The sequence below is a fragment of the Cucurbita maxima genome, unplaced genomic scaffold (genome assembly GCF_002738345.1).
Source record: "Cucurbita maxima cultivar Rimu unplaced genomic scaffold, Cmax_1.0 Cma_Scf00012, whole genome shotgun sequence".
NCBI classification, from domain to species: Eukaryota; Viridiplantae; Streptophyta; class Magnoliopsida; order Cucurbitales; family Cucurbitaceae; genus Cucurbita; species Cucurbita maxima.
This window is the reverse complement of record NW_019272028.1, coordinates 4,469,871-4,490,820: the sequence shown is the minus strand read 5'-3', so window position 1 is coordinate 4,490,820 and position 20,950 is coordinate 4,469,871. Positions and strand designations below refer to the sequence as shown.

Here is a 20,950-nt window from a genome sequence, read left to right as displayed (position 1 = left end):
AAACCGATACAACATTTAATCCACGATCCAATATTAATTAAAAGAAAAAACTAAAAACATTTAAAATACATTTAAAAAAATGAATAAATTAAAGAATATGGGTGAATGAGTTCGAATAATTAAAACATAATAGTGTTATGGTTTGATAGCTCGTATTTGTTGTGATCTGCACGTCTTTGATACTGAAAATTGCTATTCCTCTTCCACTCTCGAGTGTCCTACAAAATTAAATTAAAGTTTCGTTACCTAAAGTAGCTCCTCTCAAATGAAGAACGTTTATGATGATTCAATCAGTATCGTAATTTTATTAAGAATTAATGAACGAAGTAAACTCGAAATTCAAAATCTAATCAAATTAGGAATATTTGTTTCTTCCAAAATTTGACATAAAATCGGTTGCTTAATTTCTTCCCCAATTCGCTCCGTTTACTCTACGCTACTTCTAAAATCGTCATTTTGCACCAAATGTTCGGCTACAAAACAAACAAACAAATGCATGAAAGTAATCGATAAAGTCATAAAGCTGGCAACCGTTAAAGCAAGGATAACACGTTTTGTGTGCTATCGTTTAACTACGACTCACAAATTCCTAATAACAACTGTGTTTATTGTAGAAAATCGATACCAAATTTAAACGACTATGTATCAATTTAGGAGAAATTGAGCTCGAGACCCAAAAAAGGCTAAGTTAAAAGGATTGAACTAGAGTTCACGAGACCTAAACTCACATACAACCTATGTAAAACTTTTATAAAATGAACCACAAAATTATAAACTCTAAAAAACCGTAGACTCACTGAAATTTCGAAGAAAACTAAATAAATTTCAAGTGTACGAAACGTTAAGGCATCAATCAGTCGTTCCAGTGAAAGCTAAAAACTGTCCAATCCTCGAGTCAAACTCGTTAACATATCAGCTCGATGCTACTCGATGCATGAATTCAACTTATCCATCAGCACAGTCCAACTCATAAGTTAGCGATCTCCAACTCGTGTATTAATATATTCCCAGCCGCTCTAGTGAAAAACTAAGAATTCAACATCGAGAGGAAACTGTCCAACCCTCGAGTCAAACTCATTAACACACCAGCTCGATGCTACTCGATGCACGAATCCAACTTACCCATCAACACAGTCTGGACTCATATATTAACGAACTCCGACTTATCCATTAACATTGAGTAAATTAAAAAAAAAAAAAAAACCCAACAAAAATTTGATAGATTAAGGGCAAAGATGAGAAGATTAAGAACAAAATAAGCTAGAAACATTGAACACCCTAACTATTCCTTGCCAAATCAAATATAGAAGCTTGCAGGAAAAGAGAAGAGGCCACCCTTCAAAATTCATGGGGTATACTCTATAAAGCGACATTTTTTTCCTTTTAAAAGATGATTAATTTCTTGGTGTGCTATGGCTGAATGAGTTCTTAGAAGAGAGTGCATATGAGAAATGCGTGAAGAGAAGGGACTGTGAAAGAGAGAGGAGCAGCAGGCGAGCGAGGGAGCGAAGCAGCTACTGGGTGTTCTTGAACGCCATTGTCTTCCTCGTAAAGGTACACACACACACACACAAAACCCTCACTATAAAACAATCTCTTTCTGGAGCGCGTTCCGGTACTGGCACTCTTTTGGGACTTACTTGTAGGGTTTTGAACTCCTTCGAGTTCTTCCATTCAGGTACATTTTGCCCTATTCGTTTCTTTTTCGTTTCTCGGTGTTTGATTTTTGTTGGAGCGAGCGAATTCGGGGAGAAAATTGGGCGATTGAGTCATCTCATGTTGGACGCCCGTTTGCTTGTTTTTCCTTTTTGTTCGCTCATTTTTGGTTGGAAAACTGGCTGGGTTTTTGTTTTTCCTACCAGGAATTTGTCTAAGGATACAATTTCACATCTTTGTGGGATTATGGGTTTATAATTTTAGTTAGTTTACTTTCTCTGTGGCTTTGCATGTTTATTTAAGTTGAAGAACAAGAAATGAACTCTGTTCTTTGCTAAAGTGAAAAAAAGGGGGGGGGGNGGGGGGGGGGGGGGGGGGGGGGGGGGGAATGGGTTCTGTCTCGTCTGCTTCACTCTCAGTTGACTTAGTTTTTCTTGTGTATGTAACAATTAATATGCTTAAAATGTAAGATTCTTATTCTGCTAATGGTTACTACATTCTTTCAAATCCACGCATGAAATGAGAGACAAACTCTACCGAAAGTTTCTGGTACATCTACAACTCGCAGTTCCATTTTTGAAATGGTGAACTCAGCTATAAGCATCTTAAAGCTTGTTTTAGGGCGCTTGTTAGTCATTATGTCATATCATCGTCAAACAACGTCATAGTTACGTCATCGTCATTACATCATCATAATATACACGTCATTAGTATAATTTAGCCAGCACATCACAACATATAATGCATAAATGACACGTGCCAGCACCTCTAGGCATGTGTCGTCATACATAATGCAAGTTTTCTGACCGAGCTGATAGTAAGGTCACTTACCTTGTTGACCTTAGCCTCCTCCTCCTCCACTTCCTGCAGATGTTAAAAACAATGAATCATGAAAATACCATGCAAAATTCTCACATAATTAATCTGAAAGGTCAGGGTTAAGGTTCTCACCGTGATACTGGCCATTCAATCTTCTTGATTGAAGAATTTCCAGTTTACAGTATTAATATGTGGCATTTTCGTTTTATCGATGAAGATTTGTTTCTTTCAAATACAAAAATGACTGTCTTAACGTTCTCGTCTAGCTTGTAGCTACATAGGAAGTAAATATAAGGGAGCCTTCTGTTCTTGTATGGAAAACTTACTTTACTGTTCCTTTAATCTGGTTGCTTTCTTCATTAACTCTCTCTTAACTACTAGTGGATAGAAAAATTCTCGCAATTTTTACTCTTTTGATTCCCATTAGGCTGTAGTTTCATCTTTCAATCCAGATATTTGCTAATGAATTTTTTAATTTTTTAATTTTGCAGCAATAGAAGAAAGTTACTGTGAAAGTTATGGAGGAGGCACCCTGTTGCTCCTCTATTTTAGATGGGGAAATAGTTGGAATAAGATTTGCATTGGCCAATGGTCAAGAAATTGTAAGTAGAAGCTGTTAAACTTCATAGAACTACAAATTGGTGTTTTATAATTATAACATCAATGATCTTAGTTGATGCTAACTTCCCAATTCATTTATTAAGAAAAAGGGAAAACACTATGCAGCAAACGAAAGCTAAATCTCCTTACCAATAAAAAAGAAAAAAACGAAAGAAAGGCAGCTTTTCAAATCTCTTACGAGTTACTCTATCCAGGACCTAAGGCCTCATTACAGTGCTCTCGTTCCGAAAATTTTGCAAATTATTCCATCCAAGACTTGTGTCTGAATTGGAATGGTTTCATTTTTCATATATGAGGTTCCCGTTACAGTCTCTTTTCATTACTTCGATGAAAAATTTTGTTCGTTGTTTCAAAATAAAAATTGTGCATCTTTTGCAAGCACAAAGTGAGTTATATGTAGCCTAATAGACATCCCTCTGAGAAACCTTCTGACGACCCCCATTCCGCCCCATGTTCCAACAATCTTACTCATCATATCTCATACAGTATCATTAAGGAAAGGAGGAATGGGATCTCATTGGTTAATTGTATTCATTTATTTTTCATCTCTACAAATTAAAGCAACGAAACGGTCGACTCTCAGTGGACAGGGGCAGCAAAGGGCACTTTACTAGTGCTGTGAATGCCCTTGTCGAGTTTGTATCTTTTGAGCATTAGTCTCTCTTCATTCCCTTAACAGTAAGCTTTGTTTTTTTTGCTCACTAAACTATGAAAAGAAAAGAAAAAGAAAAAAACAATGTATCCTTCCACTTAACTAAAAATGTATTTCAGTACGGTAGGCTTCTCATTTAAAAAATTAAAATTTTTGTGTCAACAATGTATCCTTCCACTTAACTAATCATACTCCATGAACTTTTCTTTCTAATACTTCCAATGTATGATTTTATAGAATTATTCTCTACGTCTGTGTGACTTAATAGAATAGGTATTTTAAGATTTTTTTATCGACCAATCGACTATTTTACAGTAACTTTATTCAGTGCTTTTCTTTTCTTTTTCATGATTATCTGCTCTGTCTGTTTACTTATTTTTTATTTTTTATTTTTGTAGTGTATTGCAGCTATTAGTGATTGCCCTATTACCCATGCTAGTCAGCTCTCAAATCCATTTCTTGGTTTACCAATTGAATATGGTAAATGTGAATCATGCGGTACTTCTGAACCTGGGAAGTGTGAAGGTATTTCTGATTATCTACTTAATTGATAATTTTACATTTATTCATGAAGACAACTTGACTGTTTTTGTTATCTTCCAATTTTCAGGCCATTTCGGATATATCGAATTACCAATTCCCATTTATCATCCCAATCATATTACGGAATTGAAGAAGATGTTAAGCTTGCTCTGTTTGAAGTGCTTGAAAATGAAAAAAAACAAGGTATCTAGGAGTTCCTTTCCAGCGATCCATACATTTGTTTTATTGACGATTAGTGCCTACATGTCTAAGTCTTGACTTTATCTTTATGTCAACTGTTGAGCAGACAGGCTAATTATCCATGTGATTTATGAATATAGTTTAGATCACAAATCCTTATTTAATTGGTATGGCAAAAAAACACAAGCGGCTTGTACCCTGTGATACTCATAGTAAAGAATAAGAAATCAGTTCTATAACTGAATACAAAAGCAACAAGTATTCTAATCAGATTATGAAATCTAGTTACTGCTAAAGAGCTGTAAAATATGTCGAGTCTTGTCCATTTCCTAAAATAAATTGAACTGATCGAATAAGAGAACACATTTACAAGCATACGAACACTAGAAGTTGTCATTTTGGTCTTTTCGTATCTTCATACTTAACGCACAAACTGATGGATTTATGGCTATTGGTGGTAGCTTTTTGAAGCTTGTCTGCTATATTGACATTCTAGGACCCATACTAACAACTCTATCATAGCCTTTCTCACCGTCGAGAAGGAAAAAACTGCCAAAAACATAGAACGGTTCTACCACTTTTTTTTTTTGTTCGGAAAGGAAATGAAATTTACAAAAGACGGGAAAACCATCTTTTTCTCATGCCAGGCTTTTATTCTTATTTATTTTCATTTTTGACTTCTATAGCTTGATTTTTATTGGATATTTGCCTTTTATCTTCAGTTTCCCTCGAAGAATGTTGGTTTTGCTGAAAGATTGTTATCATGCTGTGAGGTGAGTACACCATTTTCATTTGTTTTTCTCTCTTCTTCTGAACAAAATTCAAACCCTTTCATTGACGCAAAGAAAAGAAACTGAAAATGCCATGCTCAAGCTATCTTTATCAGCTTTTGACTCATTTTCTTGTTTTAGTTCTGTTTTATTTGTAGTGCACTATTATGAGTACTGGCAAGTTTTTCCGTTGCAGCACTATCCCTTCCCTTTCTGGTTCTATTGTAATGACTAGTATTTCAGAGGGTGCATTTCACGTGATATTTGTTGTGGTGTTAACCATGTCCTAGAGTTTTTGAAGTTTTAAAGGAAAAGATTTATCAGTAGGAAAGTTCGGTTGCAGGGGAGGTTTCTGTAAGCAAAAACTTGAAGGATGGAAATTTGGGCGGCTATCGTTATCTTGTACAATTAATTAAAGGTTTCTCACTGAGTTGAAGACAGGCCATGAAAGTTTGGCTACTTGATGTCAAGAAAGTTCGGTTACTTGATGTGGCTGGAGGTCGATCACATTAATACTTCAGTGGCTGATGTTTGGAATGCTGAAATGGAAATTTGGGATTTGGAACATAGGAGGATTTTTTCCTTAAACCTGAAGCAAAACTTTTCATTGATTTAGAAAAGAGTCTAGTGATCAAAAGATACAAACTCCACACAAGGGGTGAATACAAAAACAATAATAAGAAAGCATCCCAAATAAGACATATAACATATAAAATCTGAGGCCTGAAGAGAACACCATGATGAGAATAGTAATCTTGTGGAAATGAACCAAATGAACCAAGAGATGAACTGAGCTAGAAACAACTAACCCACCCCAAAAGTATCCAATCTGAGCTGAAGCCTTCACTATCTTCAACTTCTTATAAAAGATTCTAAGCAAATATAGGACTGAGTCAACCAAAAATGTTAACTCCAAATAATTTCAAGTTTCTGGAATAATCCAAAAAGATGACCTTAAACAAGCGCATAGCAGTATATACAGTATGAACTGAGCTAGAAACAACTGAAACTCTCCAGTCAAATTTACATGACCATTCCAAACAAAAGTACCTGTATTCTAAATGACCTCCACAAACGTAGTGAGTCTTCTAAGGAAGAGCTGTTGGCGTTAAAAGCTAAGTTTGCAAAGATTGTCAAAAAGGAAAGTGTGAGTTGGAGACAAAAAGGCAAGGTTCAATCTATTTCCATAGACTTGCTAGTGGTAGAAGGAACAAGAATTTTATTAGCGTTCTTGAGGATGAGGTTGGTGTGATCCTGAAAGGGGACAAGGCTTTTGAGGGAGGAATTTCATTCTTTTTCTCTTCTTTGTATGGATGACGTCCAACTTCTTTTGTTGGCAAAGCTTTGTTGGATCCGCCTTTCACTTAGGAGGATTGTAGGAAAATGGTTTTTGGTTTTGATCGAAGCAAGTCACTAGGGCTAGATGAGTTCTCCATGATTTTTTGTTCCTAGCGAATTGGGAGGGAGGGTATCATGGAGGAGAGTCTTTAGTGAGTTCTACGAGATAGGCATTCTTTGGAGTTTATGGGATGAGAGAAGTAATAGAATCTTTAGGAGGTTTGAGAGATCTTATAGTAATATGTGGGCCCTTATTATATTCTATGTTTCTTTTCGGGTTTTAGTGTCTGGACTTTTTTTATTTATTTATTTTATTATTATTATTATTTTTTGTAAATACTTGTTCAGTTTGATCTTGCTGTTGTTTGCTTTGGTGTCTCTGTATGTCCGTGTAGTCTTCCACTTTTTCTCATCAAGATCAAAGTTATTATGGTCTATGTTATAATTTAATATGTTTCTCTGATTAGCAATTGGTTTTTATTGGCTGTTTAAGATTTTAGTTTGAGTTCTTTTCATTGCACCTACTAATCATTTTCGTTTTCTTTTGGAAGGATGCTTCGCAAGTTTCTATTCGAGAGGCAAAAAAATCAGATGGTGCTTCGTACTTGCAATTAAAAGTACCATCAAGGACATCACTACGAGAAGGATTTTGGGATTTCTTAGAAAGATATGGTTTTCGTTATGGTGATAATCTCACTCGAACTTTGCTCCCTTGCGAGGTTTAACACTCACTGCCCTCCATTTCTCTTAAGATCTCTTTCATTCCTCTGTTTTTAGAGAATTATTTGTCCATTCTATTATACGGACCCATTTTGATTCCTACATTTCTTAGTCGTGGCTGTGTAAGCTTTGGTGAACTCATTTTCGGTGTCCATTCAAGTAATTCTTTCCTATGTTTTTGAGTATGTATGCACTCCCGTGAGATGTACTTTCAATTTCCTGTGGAATGTTCCTATTTTTTAAAAAAATTATTTTTTCGTGTTCTTAAGAAACTAACGGAGACTGATGTATCAAATTCTCCAAGAAATTCAATGATTAATTAGTTAATCAAATGATAGGCGGAACCAGCCGATTTGTACAAGCTTAACTCTAACCAATTCTTAACCAACCAACAACTTGTTGGTAGAATAAAATACTAAACTATAAAATTTCAGTAAAAACCACGATAACAAAAGTTACCTTTAAATGGTAAAAGAACTGTAATAAAGAACCTACCCTTGAACAAGCTTAAGCCTACATCAAAGACTTAGATTGATGGAGATGTTATTCATAATCCAACTTTGGGGTGTTGGAAGGTCTTTTCCTTCCTTATCTTTTGTAAATTTCATCCAATGATATCTTGTCCCCCCATCCCCACCCCCAGTCCTACCCCCATGCCCACCCTAAGAAAAAGCTAACAGAGTGAGGGATACAAAAAATAAGATATGATGTTTACATTGGCCAGGGAAAGTTTATTAAAAAGACCTCGGGTTGACATTGATGCTAAAAGTATCTGTATATATATATATATATATATATATATATATATATATATTGATATGAATCTCAAAAGTAATTTATTTTTAGAAAAATCTTATGATGTGTGAGCCATCTAGACCCCACTTATTAAGCGTAGTTTCCAACCTTCCTAGGCCTCTAGCCTTGTCAAAGAGAAGAATGAATGAATATTGAGAAAATGGGATCCAGATAGATAGATGTGAGGCACATGTGACAAAACCAAGTGGTACCAAATAATTGCAGGACTTCTCTTGGTGAAGGCCCTTGGTGATGTTAGGTGCAAAGATACCTATGCCATCGTGTTATGTAACTAGTGATGTACTTCATTGAACAAATCATTGCTTGTTAATAAATATTGGATGGTAGTATATTTTTCAATTATTGTAATAATTTATTAATGCAGATAAATTTTGTGAGTCAAAAGACGTTCTCTCCACTTTGTTTGACGTGGAATAGACATTGTTGTTATATGTTGCAAGGGCAACTTTCATCTGTGACAGACTGAGTTCTTTCACCTTTGGCATGCTTGTTTCTTTTAGTCGTTTTGTGGAATAGTGTGGTTGAGAGGAACATTAAGGGTTTTTTAGAGGGACTGAGAGGTTTTGGGGAGAGGCTTGATCTCTTTCTTGGTTTATTTCCCCCTCTTTGTATGTCAATTTTAAAAAATTTCTGTAATTATCTGTGCTTTTGGATGAACTCTTTCTTGTTTGGTTGGATTCTTTTGTTGGAATGTCTATTGTATGCTCTTAATTTTTTACCTTTGTTTCTTATTTTTTTTTTGTGGATAATAGTATTTTGTCGATGAAAGAAATTACAAAAGGAGGGGGATGAGCTCCCTTATCCAAAGAAAATTACAAAATACTCTACCATTAGACTCTATGAGAAGATAAACTATAGTTACTAAATCATGATGACAATTGATACCAAGAGAAAGCCAAAGCGACAAAGATTCAAAAAGGCTATCTAAGTAATTTTTTTGTCCTTGCATATTCAGGAATTCCTCTCCTTACAAATAGGTCATAAGTAAGCTCTTGAGAAAATTGAGCCTAAAGATCTTTGTTCTTATCGAAAAAAGAATGAAGGGAATAATTATGTCCATGTATGAGAGAGAGAAAATAATTATATAAAATGATGTAACGCTAAAGATTTGCTGGATAAATAGAGACAGTTAAATATTGAAGGAAACTATGAAAGAAATACATTGACTAATGGGGGAGAAAATCTTGGTAAAAATTGGATATTTCAACTCGAATGCTTGGTTGTAGATGTTGATAACTGAGCTTGCATTTCAATTATGTTTCATTTATGTACAGCTGTTCTACAGAGAATAAACCCTCCCCCCACCTCCTGGCCTGCCAAAAAAAAAAAAAAGTATATGCTTGCTATTGCCATTGATATGTACTCACTGTGGGCTTTGGAAAAAATTGACAGGTGAAGGAAATGCTAAAAAAAATTCCCAATGAGACCAGAAAAAAGCTTGCTGGCAAAGGTTATTATCCTCAGGATGGATATGTCTTGCAATATTTACCAGTCCCTCCCAACTGTTTGTCTGTACCAGAAATTTCTGATGGTGTTACGATTATGTCTTCGGTAAGATCTCAGGCTCACGTACAAGTGGCGGGTAGACTGGCTGGGATTATTTATTTATTTAATTTTTATTGAACATATTGTTATTGATAGTTTTATTACTAGATTCTACTTGTAGTTTACTTTTGTGTTATTACCTAGGATCCAGCTGTTTTAATGCTCAAGAAAGTTCTTAAGCAAGTGGAAATCATCAAAGGTTCTAGGTCTGGTGCTCCAAACTTTGAAGCTCATGAAGTAGAAGCTAATGACTTGCAAATGGCCGTTGATCAATATCTCCAAGTTAGGGGGACTGTTAAGGCATCTCGTGGCATAGATGCAAGATATGGTGTAAATAAAGAGTTAAATGATCCTTCCACTAAAGCCTGGCTTGAAAAAATGAGAACTCTGTTTATTCGGAAAGGCTCTGGTTTCTCTTCCCGCAGTGTGATTACCGGGGATGCTTACAAACTAGTTAATGAAATTGGTGTGCCTTTTGAAGTTGCCCAAAGGATCACATTCGAGGAGAGAGTTAGTGTGCATAACATAAAATATTTACAGGAACTGGTGGATAATAAATTATGTTTAACCTATAGAGATGGTTCTTCGGCCTATTCACTTCGTGAAGGTTCAATGGGCCATACATATCTGAAACCTGGTCAAATAGTTCATCGGCGGATCATGGATGGAGACATTGTTTTCATTAATCGACCGCCGACTACTCATAAACATTCTTTGCAAGCCCTGAGGGTGTATCTGCACGATGACCATACAGTCAAGATCAACCCTCTAATTTGTGGACCCTTGGGTGCAGATTTTGATGGTGATTGTATTCACCTATTTTATCCCCAGTCCATTGCAGCAAAAGCTGAGGTGTTGGGACTTTTCTCTGTGGAAAAGCAGCTACTTAGCTCTCATAGTGGGAACCTTAATTTGCAGTTGGCTAATGATTCATTGTTGTCTCTCAAGATGATGTTCAGGAAATATTTCTTGGGCAAAGCTGCAGCGCAGCAACTGGCTATGTTTGTTACTTCATCTTTGCCACCTCCTGCCTTGTTGGGAGTTCGTTCTAATACTCTTCATTGGACTGCTTTGCAGATACTTCAAACTGTGTTGCCTGCTTGTTTTGACTGTCATGGGGATAGTTACTTGATTAAAAACAGTGATTTTCTTAAGTTTGACTTTGATAGAGATGCTATGCCATCATTAATCAATGAAATTGTGACGTCAATTTTTTTTCAGAAGGGTTCTGAAGAGGTTATGAGATTTTTTGATTCTTTACAGCCGTTATTGATGGAACATGTATTTTCAGAAGGTTTCAGTGTTAGCTTGGATGATTATTCCATGCCCATGGCATTTTTACAAGCTCTTCAAAAGAATATTCAAGTAATATCACCTTTGCTGTATCAGTTAAGATCATCATTCAATGAGCTGGTAGAGTTGCAGTTAGAGAATCACATACGATCGGTCAAAGTTCCATTTACGAACTTTATCTTAAAGTTATCTTCATTGGGGAAGTTATTCGATTCCAAAAGTGATGCTGCTATTAACAAGGTGGTTCAACAAATTGGGTTTCTTGGATTGCAGCTTTCTGACAAGGGAAAATTTTATTCCAAGACATTGATAGATGATGTAGCCTCTCTGTTTCACAATCGATATTCTTCTGATAAAAATGACTATCCTTCTGCTGAATTTGGATTGGTTAAAGGCTGTTTTTTCCATGGATTAGATCCGTACGAGGAAATGGTCCATTCAATTTCCACAAGAGAGGTAATGGTACGTTCATCGAGAGGGCTTACTGAACCTGGAACTCTTTTCAAGAACTTGATGGCCATCCTTCGAGATGTTGTAATTTGTTATGATGGTACTGTGAGGAATGTTTGTAGCAATTCCATCATTCAACTTGAGTATGGAATAAAGGCCGGAATGATGAAGCCTTATGGTTTATTCCCTCCTGGTGAACCGGTTGGTGTTCTAGCAGCTACTGCCATGTCAACTCCTGCTTATAAGGCAGTTCTTGATTCTACTCCCAGTAGCAATTCCTCATGGGACATGATGAAGGTGATTATCATTCTCTATACCATCGATAATTATCTTTTTGCTCAATTCACTGAGAAATTTGTTGTCTTCCACTGCACCAAAATTTCAGCCTATTTCTGTGTGGTTGATAATTTTTTCCCTTTTTTCTGGCAGGAAATTCTTCTTTGTAAGGTCGGTTTTAAGAACGAGCCTGTAGATCGTCGGGTGATATTATATCTAAACAACTGTGATTGTGGTAGAAAACATTGCAATGAAAATGCAGCATATGTGGTTAAGAGTCATCTAAAGAAAGTCACGCTTAAAGATGTCGCAATGGATTTCATGATAGAGTATGTTCCCTTCTTGCACCTTTGTTATTCTTTTTTTGCTTCTGTTTTTACTTTGCTTATGATTGCATATTTTATTTGTTATAACCAGTTCAATTGTCCTGTTTTTTAGTTTTATTGATTTTTTACCGAATTTCTGGTTGTTCGACGAAAATAAAATTTTGTAACGGATCATGTCCTTTTTTTGTCCGATAGCGGTTCTATGTTCTGTAATCTTCTATGTGGAGGATAAGATATCCTTTCGAATTTTTCCCGTACTTGTCAGCTTTAATAACATCGTCTTGTTCTGAAAAAAACGGTGTTTATGTTATTATTTATTCATGAGAGAGAAGAGAGAAGATAGTTCAATTGTTGATAATTGCTCTTACAAACGTTCCTGCCTGCATGTTCCTTATTTCAGATATAACAGACAACCAACTCCCTCAGCGCTTGGTCCAGGGCTTGTCGGCCATGTGCATCTTAACCAGGTCGGAATTTGTATTCTTTCTACTTATTTTCTTATCACCAAGTTCCTTTTTATTTCGTACGTGTTGCACGGTTAGTAGAGCTTTCTTTAACAGGTGCTGCTGGAAGAATTGAGGATAAACATGGCTGACGTTTTACGAAGATGCCAAGAGACTATCAGTTCTTTTAAAAAGAAGAAGAAGAAACTTGCTCCTACATTACGATTCTTTATCAGGTTAGTTTTAATGTACATATTATGTATGTATGCCACGTATAAATCGAAAATTTATATGATTCCACTTTGGATTCTCACAAATTTTTGAACCAAGTGTTTAAGTGCGCTTGAACTAATTTTTAAACAAATTGCCAATGTTTGTAAAAATGATTTTTATTTTTTAGATCGATATAGCTCAAAACCGTGTCTATTTAGTTTCCCAATTGGAAGGCTCTTTTTGGATAGCTCTTTGGGCGTGGGTTCCCCCTACCAGCCCCTAGACTATTCCTTTGCTTCATTTTTTGGAGTATGCTTTTCCTTAGTTTTCAATCAGAAAAAATTGCATTGGGTTTCCCTCTCTCTCTGTCTCTACCTTTGTTTCAATTAAAAATAAGAGAACATAGACAATGTATGTTTAGGACTGTGTGGCTTATAGGAACCTTTGGCAATCGGTCAACAAACTTGAAGGAGTAGCTACATAAGTAAATAGTTTTAAGAGTCCAGAGAGCCACTAAGTGAACTACATCCTTACGACTTTCATTTTCTTTTTGGAACAAGAAATAAAAATTTTCATTGAATAAATGAAAAGCGACGAACTATGTTGAGGGAGATAACCTCCATGAGGTAGTGAAAAAAGGACCAAAAGTAAAGCAAAAGAGGCCAACAACAACCAAAAAGTTATAAAAAGAACCGAAGTTCCAAGTAGACAAAAAGATCAACAAACACAAAACAACCACAACAAAGCCACACTAAAGACCAAAGATCAGGCGGTGGATGGAGGTGATACTCTCTTCTGGACTGATTCTTGGGTCAAAACCCACCCTTTGCCTTGCCCTATCCACTTTGTTATAGGCTCTCATTTTGTATCTCGGCTTTGGTTAATGAAATATGGAATGTGGAAAATAGTTTCTGAGATTTACATCTTAGAAGAAATTTAAAGGATGGGTAGCTGTTGAGTGGGCTGAATTGAGCCTAGAGCTCGCTGCAACAGTCCACTCATTGGGAGAGGATTCTTTGAAATGGCTCCTTAGTCGGATGGATCCTTCACCACAAAATCCTTGCTGTCTGATACTTGAGGGGGGAAAGCTATTCTAGAATCTACATTGGTCCAAGAAGTTTGGAAAGAAAGGTACTCAAAATGGGAAATTTTTTTTCCTTTGGGAAATTGCACACAAAGCCATCAGTACCAGAGAAAACCTACAAAGAAGAATGCCTTATTTGGCGTTGTCCCCAAGCTGGTGCCCTATCTGCAAAGAAAATGGTGAATAACGGAGACATTTTTCATTCACTGCCTTCATGCTTGCAACTTCTAGAATGGGGTTCTCAAAGCCTTTGGTTGGTATTTAACTTCCAGGAGGTAAAGTCTATACAACCACCCCTTCAAGGATGTGAAAACTTTGCTATGAAAGAATCTCATCGGGGCTTTCTTTTAAATTCTTTGGAAAGAGCAAAATCAAAGGGTCAAATCTTTCAGCTTCTCTGTCTTTTCAGATAAAACAACTGACTTTTTGAGTTTGATTTGGTTTAGTTGTTTAAAAAGTGACCTAAATTGAACCAAACCTCCTCTCAAATCTATGAGATCTCACATCAGTTGGAGAGGAGAACGAAACATTCCTTATAAGGGTGTGGAAACCTCTCTCTAATAGATGCGTTTTAAAATTGTGAAGTTGACGATGATACGTAACGGACCAAAGCGGACAATATCTGCTAGTGGTAGGTTTGGGCTATTACAAATGGTATCAGAGCTAGACACCGAGCGGTGTGCCAGCAAGGACTCTGGGCCTCCAAAGGGGGTGGATTGTGAGATCCCACACCAATTGAAGAGGAGAACGAAACACTCCTTATAAGGGTGAGAAAACCTCTCCCTAACAGACGTGTTTTAAAATCGTGAGGCTGAAGATGATACGTAACTGGCCAAAGCGGACAATATCTGCTAGCGGTAGGCTTGGGCTGTTACAAAATCTCGCTCTCACACGATGCTGGAGTTCCCTTCAACCTCCTCTCAAATCTCTCTCTCACACATTCTAGTCCCAACCTTCGTGTCACTCTCTAACGAATGTGGAAGAAGATGAATTTTACATCCGAGGTATTCTGTATTAGGCCTGGATAGCAGTACTTGAATTATTGTTAACTTGGGCTGCTGAAACAAATGATACAGGGTAGCCCCTCCCTCGGGTTTGAGTTTATTTGATTCGAACTAATCCATCGTCCTTCAAATTTTCACAGTATTAACTACTGCTGGTCTTCTTGTCATGTACGAGATCTATAACTATTTGAAGTATCAATTTTAGTGCTGAGTTCTCATCATTTTTTGGGCATATTTCTGTTTACATTTTAGTAAATATCTTGGTAGACCTTTTCTGTTGGGTTTTATTATTAATGCTTCGCATACACTCGATATGGGCGTAGTACATCAGAAAAATTAAGAGGTTAAAAGAAATATTTAATTTTTGATGCATTTGGCAGTGAACACTGCTCTTTTCATCAACGGAATGGAGAAGAGAGGACTGATATGCCATGTTTAACATTCTGGCTTGAGACAAGAGATGTTCATTTGGAGAGAACTTCCCACATCCTTGCTGATGTAGTCTTTCCACTGCTTTCAGAAACAATCATCAAGGGTATATTACTTTCTTCTATCCATTCTATATTTGATTGAGGTGCTTGTAAATTTTACAAACCTGTACTATTTTCTAAAAAACACGGGTAATTCGAATTGCGCTAGTATGAGGAAGGTTAACAAGATTGAATACTACTGTCTGTGGTATAAGCACTAAAGAGTGGTTGTACACTAGATGGATTAGTACGCACGTCAATGTGAGGATTTGAAGTTTCATTTGCTTGAAGATTCGAAGTTGATGGGTAACGGGGGAAAATGTATTTATTGTTCCCCGTACTTACTCTTACCTTTCAAGTTATATCTGATTTATTTTAATGTTTTTGTAACAATCTAAGCTCACTACTAGCATATATGTCTTCTTTGGGTTTTCCCTTAAGGGGACAATATCTGCTAGCAGTGAGCTTGGGCTGTTACTAATGGTATCAGAGTCAAACACTAGGCTGTGTGCTAGCGAGGACGCTAGGCCTTCAAGGGAGGTGGATTGTGAGATCTCACATCGATTGGAGAGAGGAACGAAATATTCCTTATAAGGGTGTGGAAACATCTCCCTAGTAGACGCGTTTTAAAATCATGTGGCTGATGACGATACATAATGGGCCAAAGCGAGTAGCATTTGTTAGTAGTGGGATTGTGCTGTTACAAATGGTATGAGAGCCAAGCACTGAGTGATGTGCCAACGAGGACTCTGGGTCCTCGAGCGGGTGGATTGTGAGATCCCACATCGGTTGGAGAGGGGAATGAACCATTCTTTATAAGGGTATGGAAGCCTTTCCCTAATAGACGTGCTTTAAAATCATGAGATTGACGGCGATACATAACGGGCGAAAGCGGACAATATCTGCTAGCGGTGAGCTTGGGCTTGGGCTGTTACAACTTTCCTTTCAAATTTGTCGATATTTTTTGGGTTCCAACTCAACATTTTCTGACTCCTACTCAAATTTAATCAATAGATCTAAATTATTGCTCTTATACCTTTGTTATTGCCAGTTCGAGATGTGGAAAAACCAAATTATAGGCCACTCAAGCTTTCAAGAAATTGCCAAGTCAAAGGCCAACTGACTTTAGTTGGTTAATCAATTTAATATAGGAAATCAGTGAAAGCTTGATCAAATCATACAAGTAGGACCATATCTTAACTTCTGGACTCCACGAATAAGTGTGGACACTACTTTCGTGTGTGAACTCAGATTATTGAGAAATACCTGGCACAGCCTTTTTAAAACTAGTTTCACAGTATGAAATTAAAGCTTTAACCTCGACACTAATGCGTAGGAGTTGAAGTTCGAAGAATTTACTTTATGTCGAGTCTTTCCACAAATTTGAAGTTCAAAGAGTTTAAATGACACAAATTTATTTGTGCTTCAATTTTTTTTCCCGATATCTTTTTCACCATTTTGACAGGTGACCCGCGGATCAGTTCTGCAAACGTGATCTGGATTAGTTCAGATTCAACAAGTTGGGAAAGAAATCCTTCCAGGTGGCAGGATGGCGAACTAGCCTTGGATGTTTGTCTAGAAAAATCGGCCGTGAAAGAAGATGGTGATGCATGGAGGAACGTGCTGGACTGCTGCCTTCCTATAATTCATTTGATTGATACTAGACGATCTGTTCCTTATGCAATTAAACAAGTTCAAAAACTGCTTGGCATTTCGTGCGCTTTTGATCAAACGATTCAGGTACGAGGAATATATAATCCTTTCTGTCCCAACAAAGTACTTCTATTGAAACCTTTTTCTGTAGAATGGAAAATTCCTGCATTATAGGGGACTACATAGGAAAGAATTAAAGGACTAATGTTGAATAAAGAGTTGAACGACGAATATTGAAGAACATTAATGATACATGAGATGTTTTATATGCAGCGGCTTTCGAAGTCGGTGTCAATGGTTTCAAAAGGTGTACTCGGAGATCATCTTATTCTGCTGGCAAACAGTATGACATGCACAGGAAATATGATTGGCTTCAATTCAGGTGGATATAAAGCATTATCTCGTGCGTTGAATATCCAAGTACCGTTTACAGAAGCAACGTTGTTTGTAAGCCCCTCTCGTTCTTTCTCTCTTGGAAACCAAATGATTTTTAGTTGCCTTTTTGTTAATTGTTGATACTCTACTGGTCATACAATTTGCTCTATGGATTTACAGACACCAAGAAGATGTTTTGAGAGAGCTGCTACTAAATGTCACAAGGATTCTTTATCAAGCATAGTGGCATCTTGTTCTTGGGGTAAACATGTTGCTGTTGGTACTGGATCAAAGTTTGACATCCTCTGGGACCAAAAAGAGGTAGCGATCGGTTATTATATTATTGTTGTTGTCGTTGTCCATTTATGATCGCTTTTATTGTTCAACTCGTTCACACACGTTTTTTTCTCTCTATTTTTAGTTAGGATCGAAACAAGCTGATGTTGTAGATGTTTATAACTTTTTACACATGGTGAGGAGTGGTAAATCGGAAGAATCAACGTCTGCATGTCTAGGTGTAGAGATTGACGATCTAATGGTCGAAGATGAATATGGCGAGTTGACTCTGTCCCCGGACCCCTTCTCTACTTCTGAGAAGCCAGTTTTTGAAGACAGTGCTGAATTTGAACACTGTTTGGATAATCATTCTCTTGGTGCTGCTTCCGCTGGTGGTGGGCAGTGGGAAAGTAATGAAAATTGTAAGACATCCCAAGACAATGACTGGTCTGGTTGGGGGACAAAAGTTGACCCTGATGTGACCACTTCAAAATCTGGTTGGGATACTACACCAAGCTGGGGAAATAAGGCTACGAAGGCTTCAAATGACAATGGCTGGTCTTCAAAAGAAGTCGAACAAGATTCCTTTACTTCCACGAAGAATACTCCAAAAACTGGAGGTTGGGATAGTGCAGCTACATGGGGGACGAAAACTAAAGATGTCGATAGCTTTAAAGAAGGAGAAACAGCGCCTGAAAAATCAAATGTGTGGTCTGGTTTGCAGAGCAATAAAGCTGAAACACAAGACGCCTTCCATAAAAAGGTCGAGATAGCGTCTAAATCTGGTGGATGGGATGATAAGGCTTGGTCAAGAGGAACTTCTAAAACGGAAGATAATTGGTCTAGTCGGGCGAAGGATAAAGCTGAACCATGGCAAGCCCATGTGCAAGAAGTTTCTCCCAATAGCAATGGTTGGGGTTCTGCAGGGGGTTGGGGGAAGAATGCTGGAGATGGTGAATCTGGAGCAGGTTGGAATGATGGCCAGACATCAATGGACCTAGAGAAGGTGTCTGATAGGTGGGATGGCCGGGACGTTCAGAGGACTGGTGACTCGGAGGATAACTTTCAATCCAAAGTGGTGGAGCTTGGTGATTCAGTTGCCATCAATCATTCTTGGGATCAACAGAAACCACCCGAGGTATCCCAGGGAGAGTACGGTAACGATGCGTGGGGGCAACAGAAATCATGGGAAGTTAAAAAACCTTCACATGTTAACAATGAATCAAATCGACATGGCTGGGGATCCCGAATCGAGTTAAATGAAGGACCGAATCATGAGTGTGATCAAGTTACCAGTGATTCAGGAGGTTGGGACTCTCAGAAGAAGATGGATAAGCCATGGGAGAAGCAGAAGTCTACGGAGGCTTCACAAAGTTGGGGCTCCCAGAAGGACTCACAAAGTTGGGGCTCCCAGAAGGACTCGCAAAGCTGGGGCTCCCAGAAGGACTCACAAAGCTGGGGCTCCCAGAAGGACTCGCAAAGCTGGGGCTCCCAGAAGGACTCGCAAAGCTGGGGCTCCCAGAAGGACTCACACTCACAGGGTTCGTGGGGGCAGCTCCAGAGAACACCTAAAGAGTTCAGTCAGGAATCTCAGGATGATTCAAATAAACATTTTGATAATCAGAAACCTCCAGAAACTTCATCAGGTTGGGAACAACAAAAATCACCAGAAGTTTCACATGGTTGGGGCTCTCATATTGACTCGAGCGATTCGACAAGTTCACATGGATGGGATAATAAGAAGAATCAAGGGTCAAAAAGTTGGGGAGGAAACGTCGGGGAGTGGAAAAATAGGAAGAACCGTCCTCCAAAGTCTCCTGGAATGACGAGCGACGATGCTAATTTACGCGGATTATATACCGCATCAGGACAACGGTTGGATATGTTTACGACCGAAGAACAAGATATTCTTGCTGATATCGAACCTATAATGCAATCCATCAGAAAAATAATGCATCAATCTGGGTACTTTTTCTCTCTGAATGCTTTCACTTAACACATTTTTCATCAGCTTCTTCATGAACTTTCGTTCTGCTTCTTGTTTGTACACAGCTGCTCGAATCGTCTGCTAATGTATTTAGATTCATGTTGTTAATTTGTTTTTCTTAAACAATGACATTATATTTAAATTTTCACTCATGAATTTTTGTGAGAAGGTACAACGATGGGGATCCTCTGTCTGCTGAAGATCAATCCTTCATACTTCAAAGTGTATTCAACTTCCATCCTGACAAAGCTGTAAAAATGGGAGCTGGAATTGACCACTTCATGGTATGCTTCTAATCTGAGCTGAAATACATTGTAATGGACAATTGACGAGATATCTTACATCGTTTAGCGCTTAAACTCGACAGGTTAGTCGACACAGTAGTTTTCAGGAAAGCAGGTGCTTTTACGTTGTATCAACCGACGGTCATAAAGAGGACTTTTCATATCGCAAATGCCTCGACAATTTCATTAAAGGCAAGTATCCCGACATGGCTGAAATGTTCGTGGCAAAGTACTTCAGGAAGCCTCGTTCAAGTAAACCCCGAGATCGTAACACAGCATCAGAGGAAAACGAGAACAAAAACGTCGGTGGAGAGCTGACGCCGATCCCAGAAGAAGCTGAAAATGGCAGCCAACAACAGTAATGGTGTCTCTTAGCATTTGAAAGTAGCTCAGGAACCCCTCCTCTGTAGTACAGAGGTAAAAAAATGATCATATTTTCTGCTATTTTGAGTTGTACATAGAAGGCAGATGATTTTGTATTTGTGGGGTCAACAGGAGAGGAAGAATCAGCTCCCCCTATATAATATATATAGATATAGATATATATATATATATCTATATATATATAACAAGCAGCCTTAAGAACTTGACCAAAAATTGAAGTGAGTGAGAAATTATTGAGTAGTTGCTATGGTGCTGTCTTGTTCAAGCTTGTGTGTATGTGCCTGAAAACAATTCTTCTGATCAATATCAATAGGAAGGCTAATTTGGAATGTGGAGTGCCTTGATGTTCATCAATAATTTTAAAGTTTTCGATTCGATCTTTATGACTTGGTTACGTTTTTTTGCTCGGTGTTGCAGAGCGAGAATGTGTAGGTGCTCGAGAAAAGGGTAGCAACAAGAAGACGTTTTGACATACCACGCCTCTCACTATTCTCATTTGTGCTTCAAATGACTACGGAATCTGACATAGAATCTTCTCGTGTTCGACAAATAGGACCAGTGTTTATGATATGAACCTCATTTTCTCAAGAAAAAGACATTGAGTGAGATGGGATGGGATGTCCTTGACCTTCAAGTCCACGAGCAACAAGCTTTATTAGAATTTCCTTTCACTCGATAGGAAAAAAAAAAAAAAAATATGCATCGACCTAATTGTTACATCACAGGGACAAAAAGGAGGTTGTAAAGGTGACTTCATTGTCTACCCCTCTTG

General features: G+C 37.7%; 1 protein-coding gene across 1 annotated transcript; it reads left to right on the top strand.

Moving 5' to 3' along the window:
* The first annotated feature begins 1,300 nt into the window (after positions 1 to 1,300).
* LOC111486902 (DNA-directed RNA polymerase V subunit 1) lies at positions 1,301 to 20,507 on the top strand. The gene is made up of 18 exons (XM_023134065.1): positions 1,301 to 1,554; positions 2,967 to 3,077; positions 4,147 to 4,273; positions 4,359 to 4,474; positions 5,194 to 5,244; positions 7,131 to 7,298; positions 9,508 to 9,666; positions 9,805 to 11,700; positions 11,833 to 12,008; positions 12,406 to 12,472; positions 12,566 to 12,684; positions 15,130 to 15,284; positions 16,685 to 16,959; positions 17,146 to 17,319; positions 17,428 to 17,568; positions 17,669 to 19,488; positions 19,680 to 19,794; positions 19,878 to 20,507. The coding sequence occupies exons 2-18, from the start codon at positions 2,994 to 2,996 to the stop codon at positions 20,154 to 20,156; spliced, it is 5,922 nt and encodes a 1,973-aa protein (XP_022989833.1). The 5' UTR covers positions 1,301 to 1,554; positions 2,967 to 2,993; the 3' UTR covers positions 20,157 to 20,507.
* Positions 20,508 to 20,950: the final 443 nt, after the last annotated feature.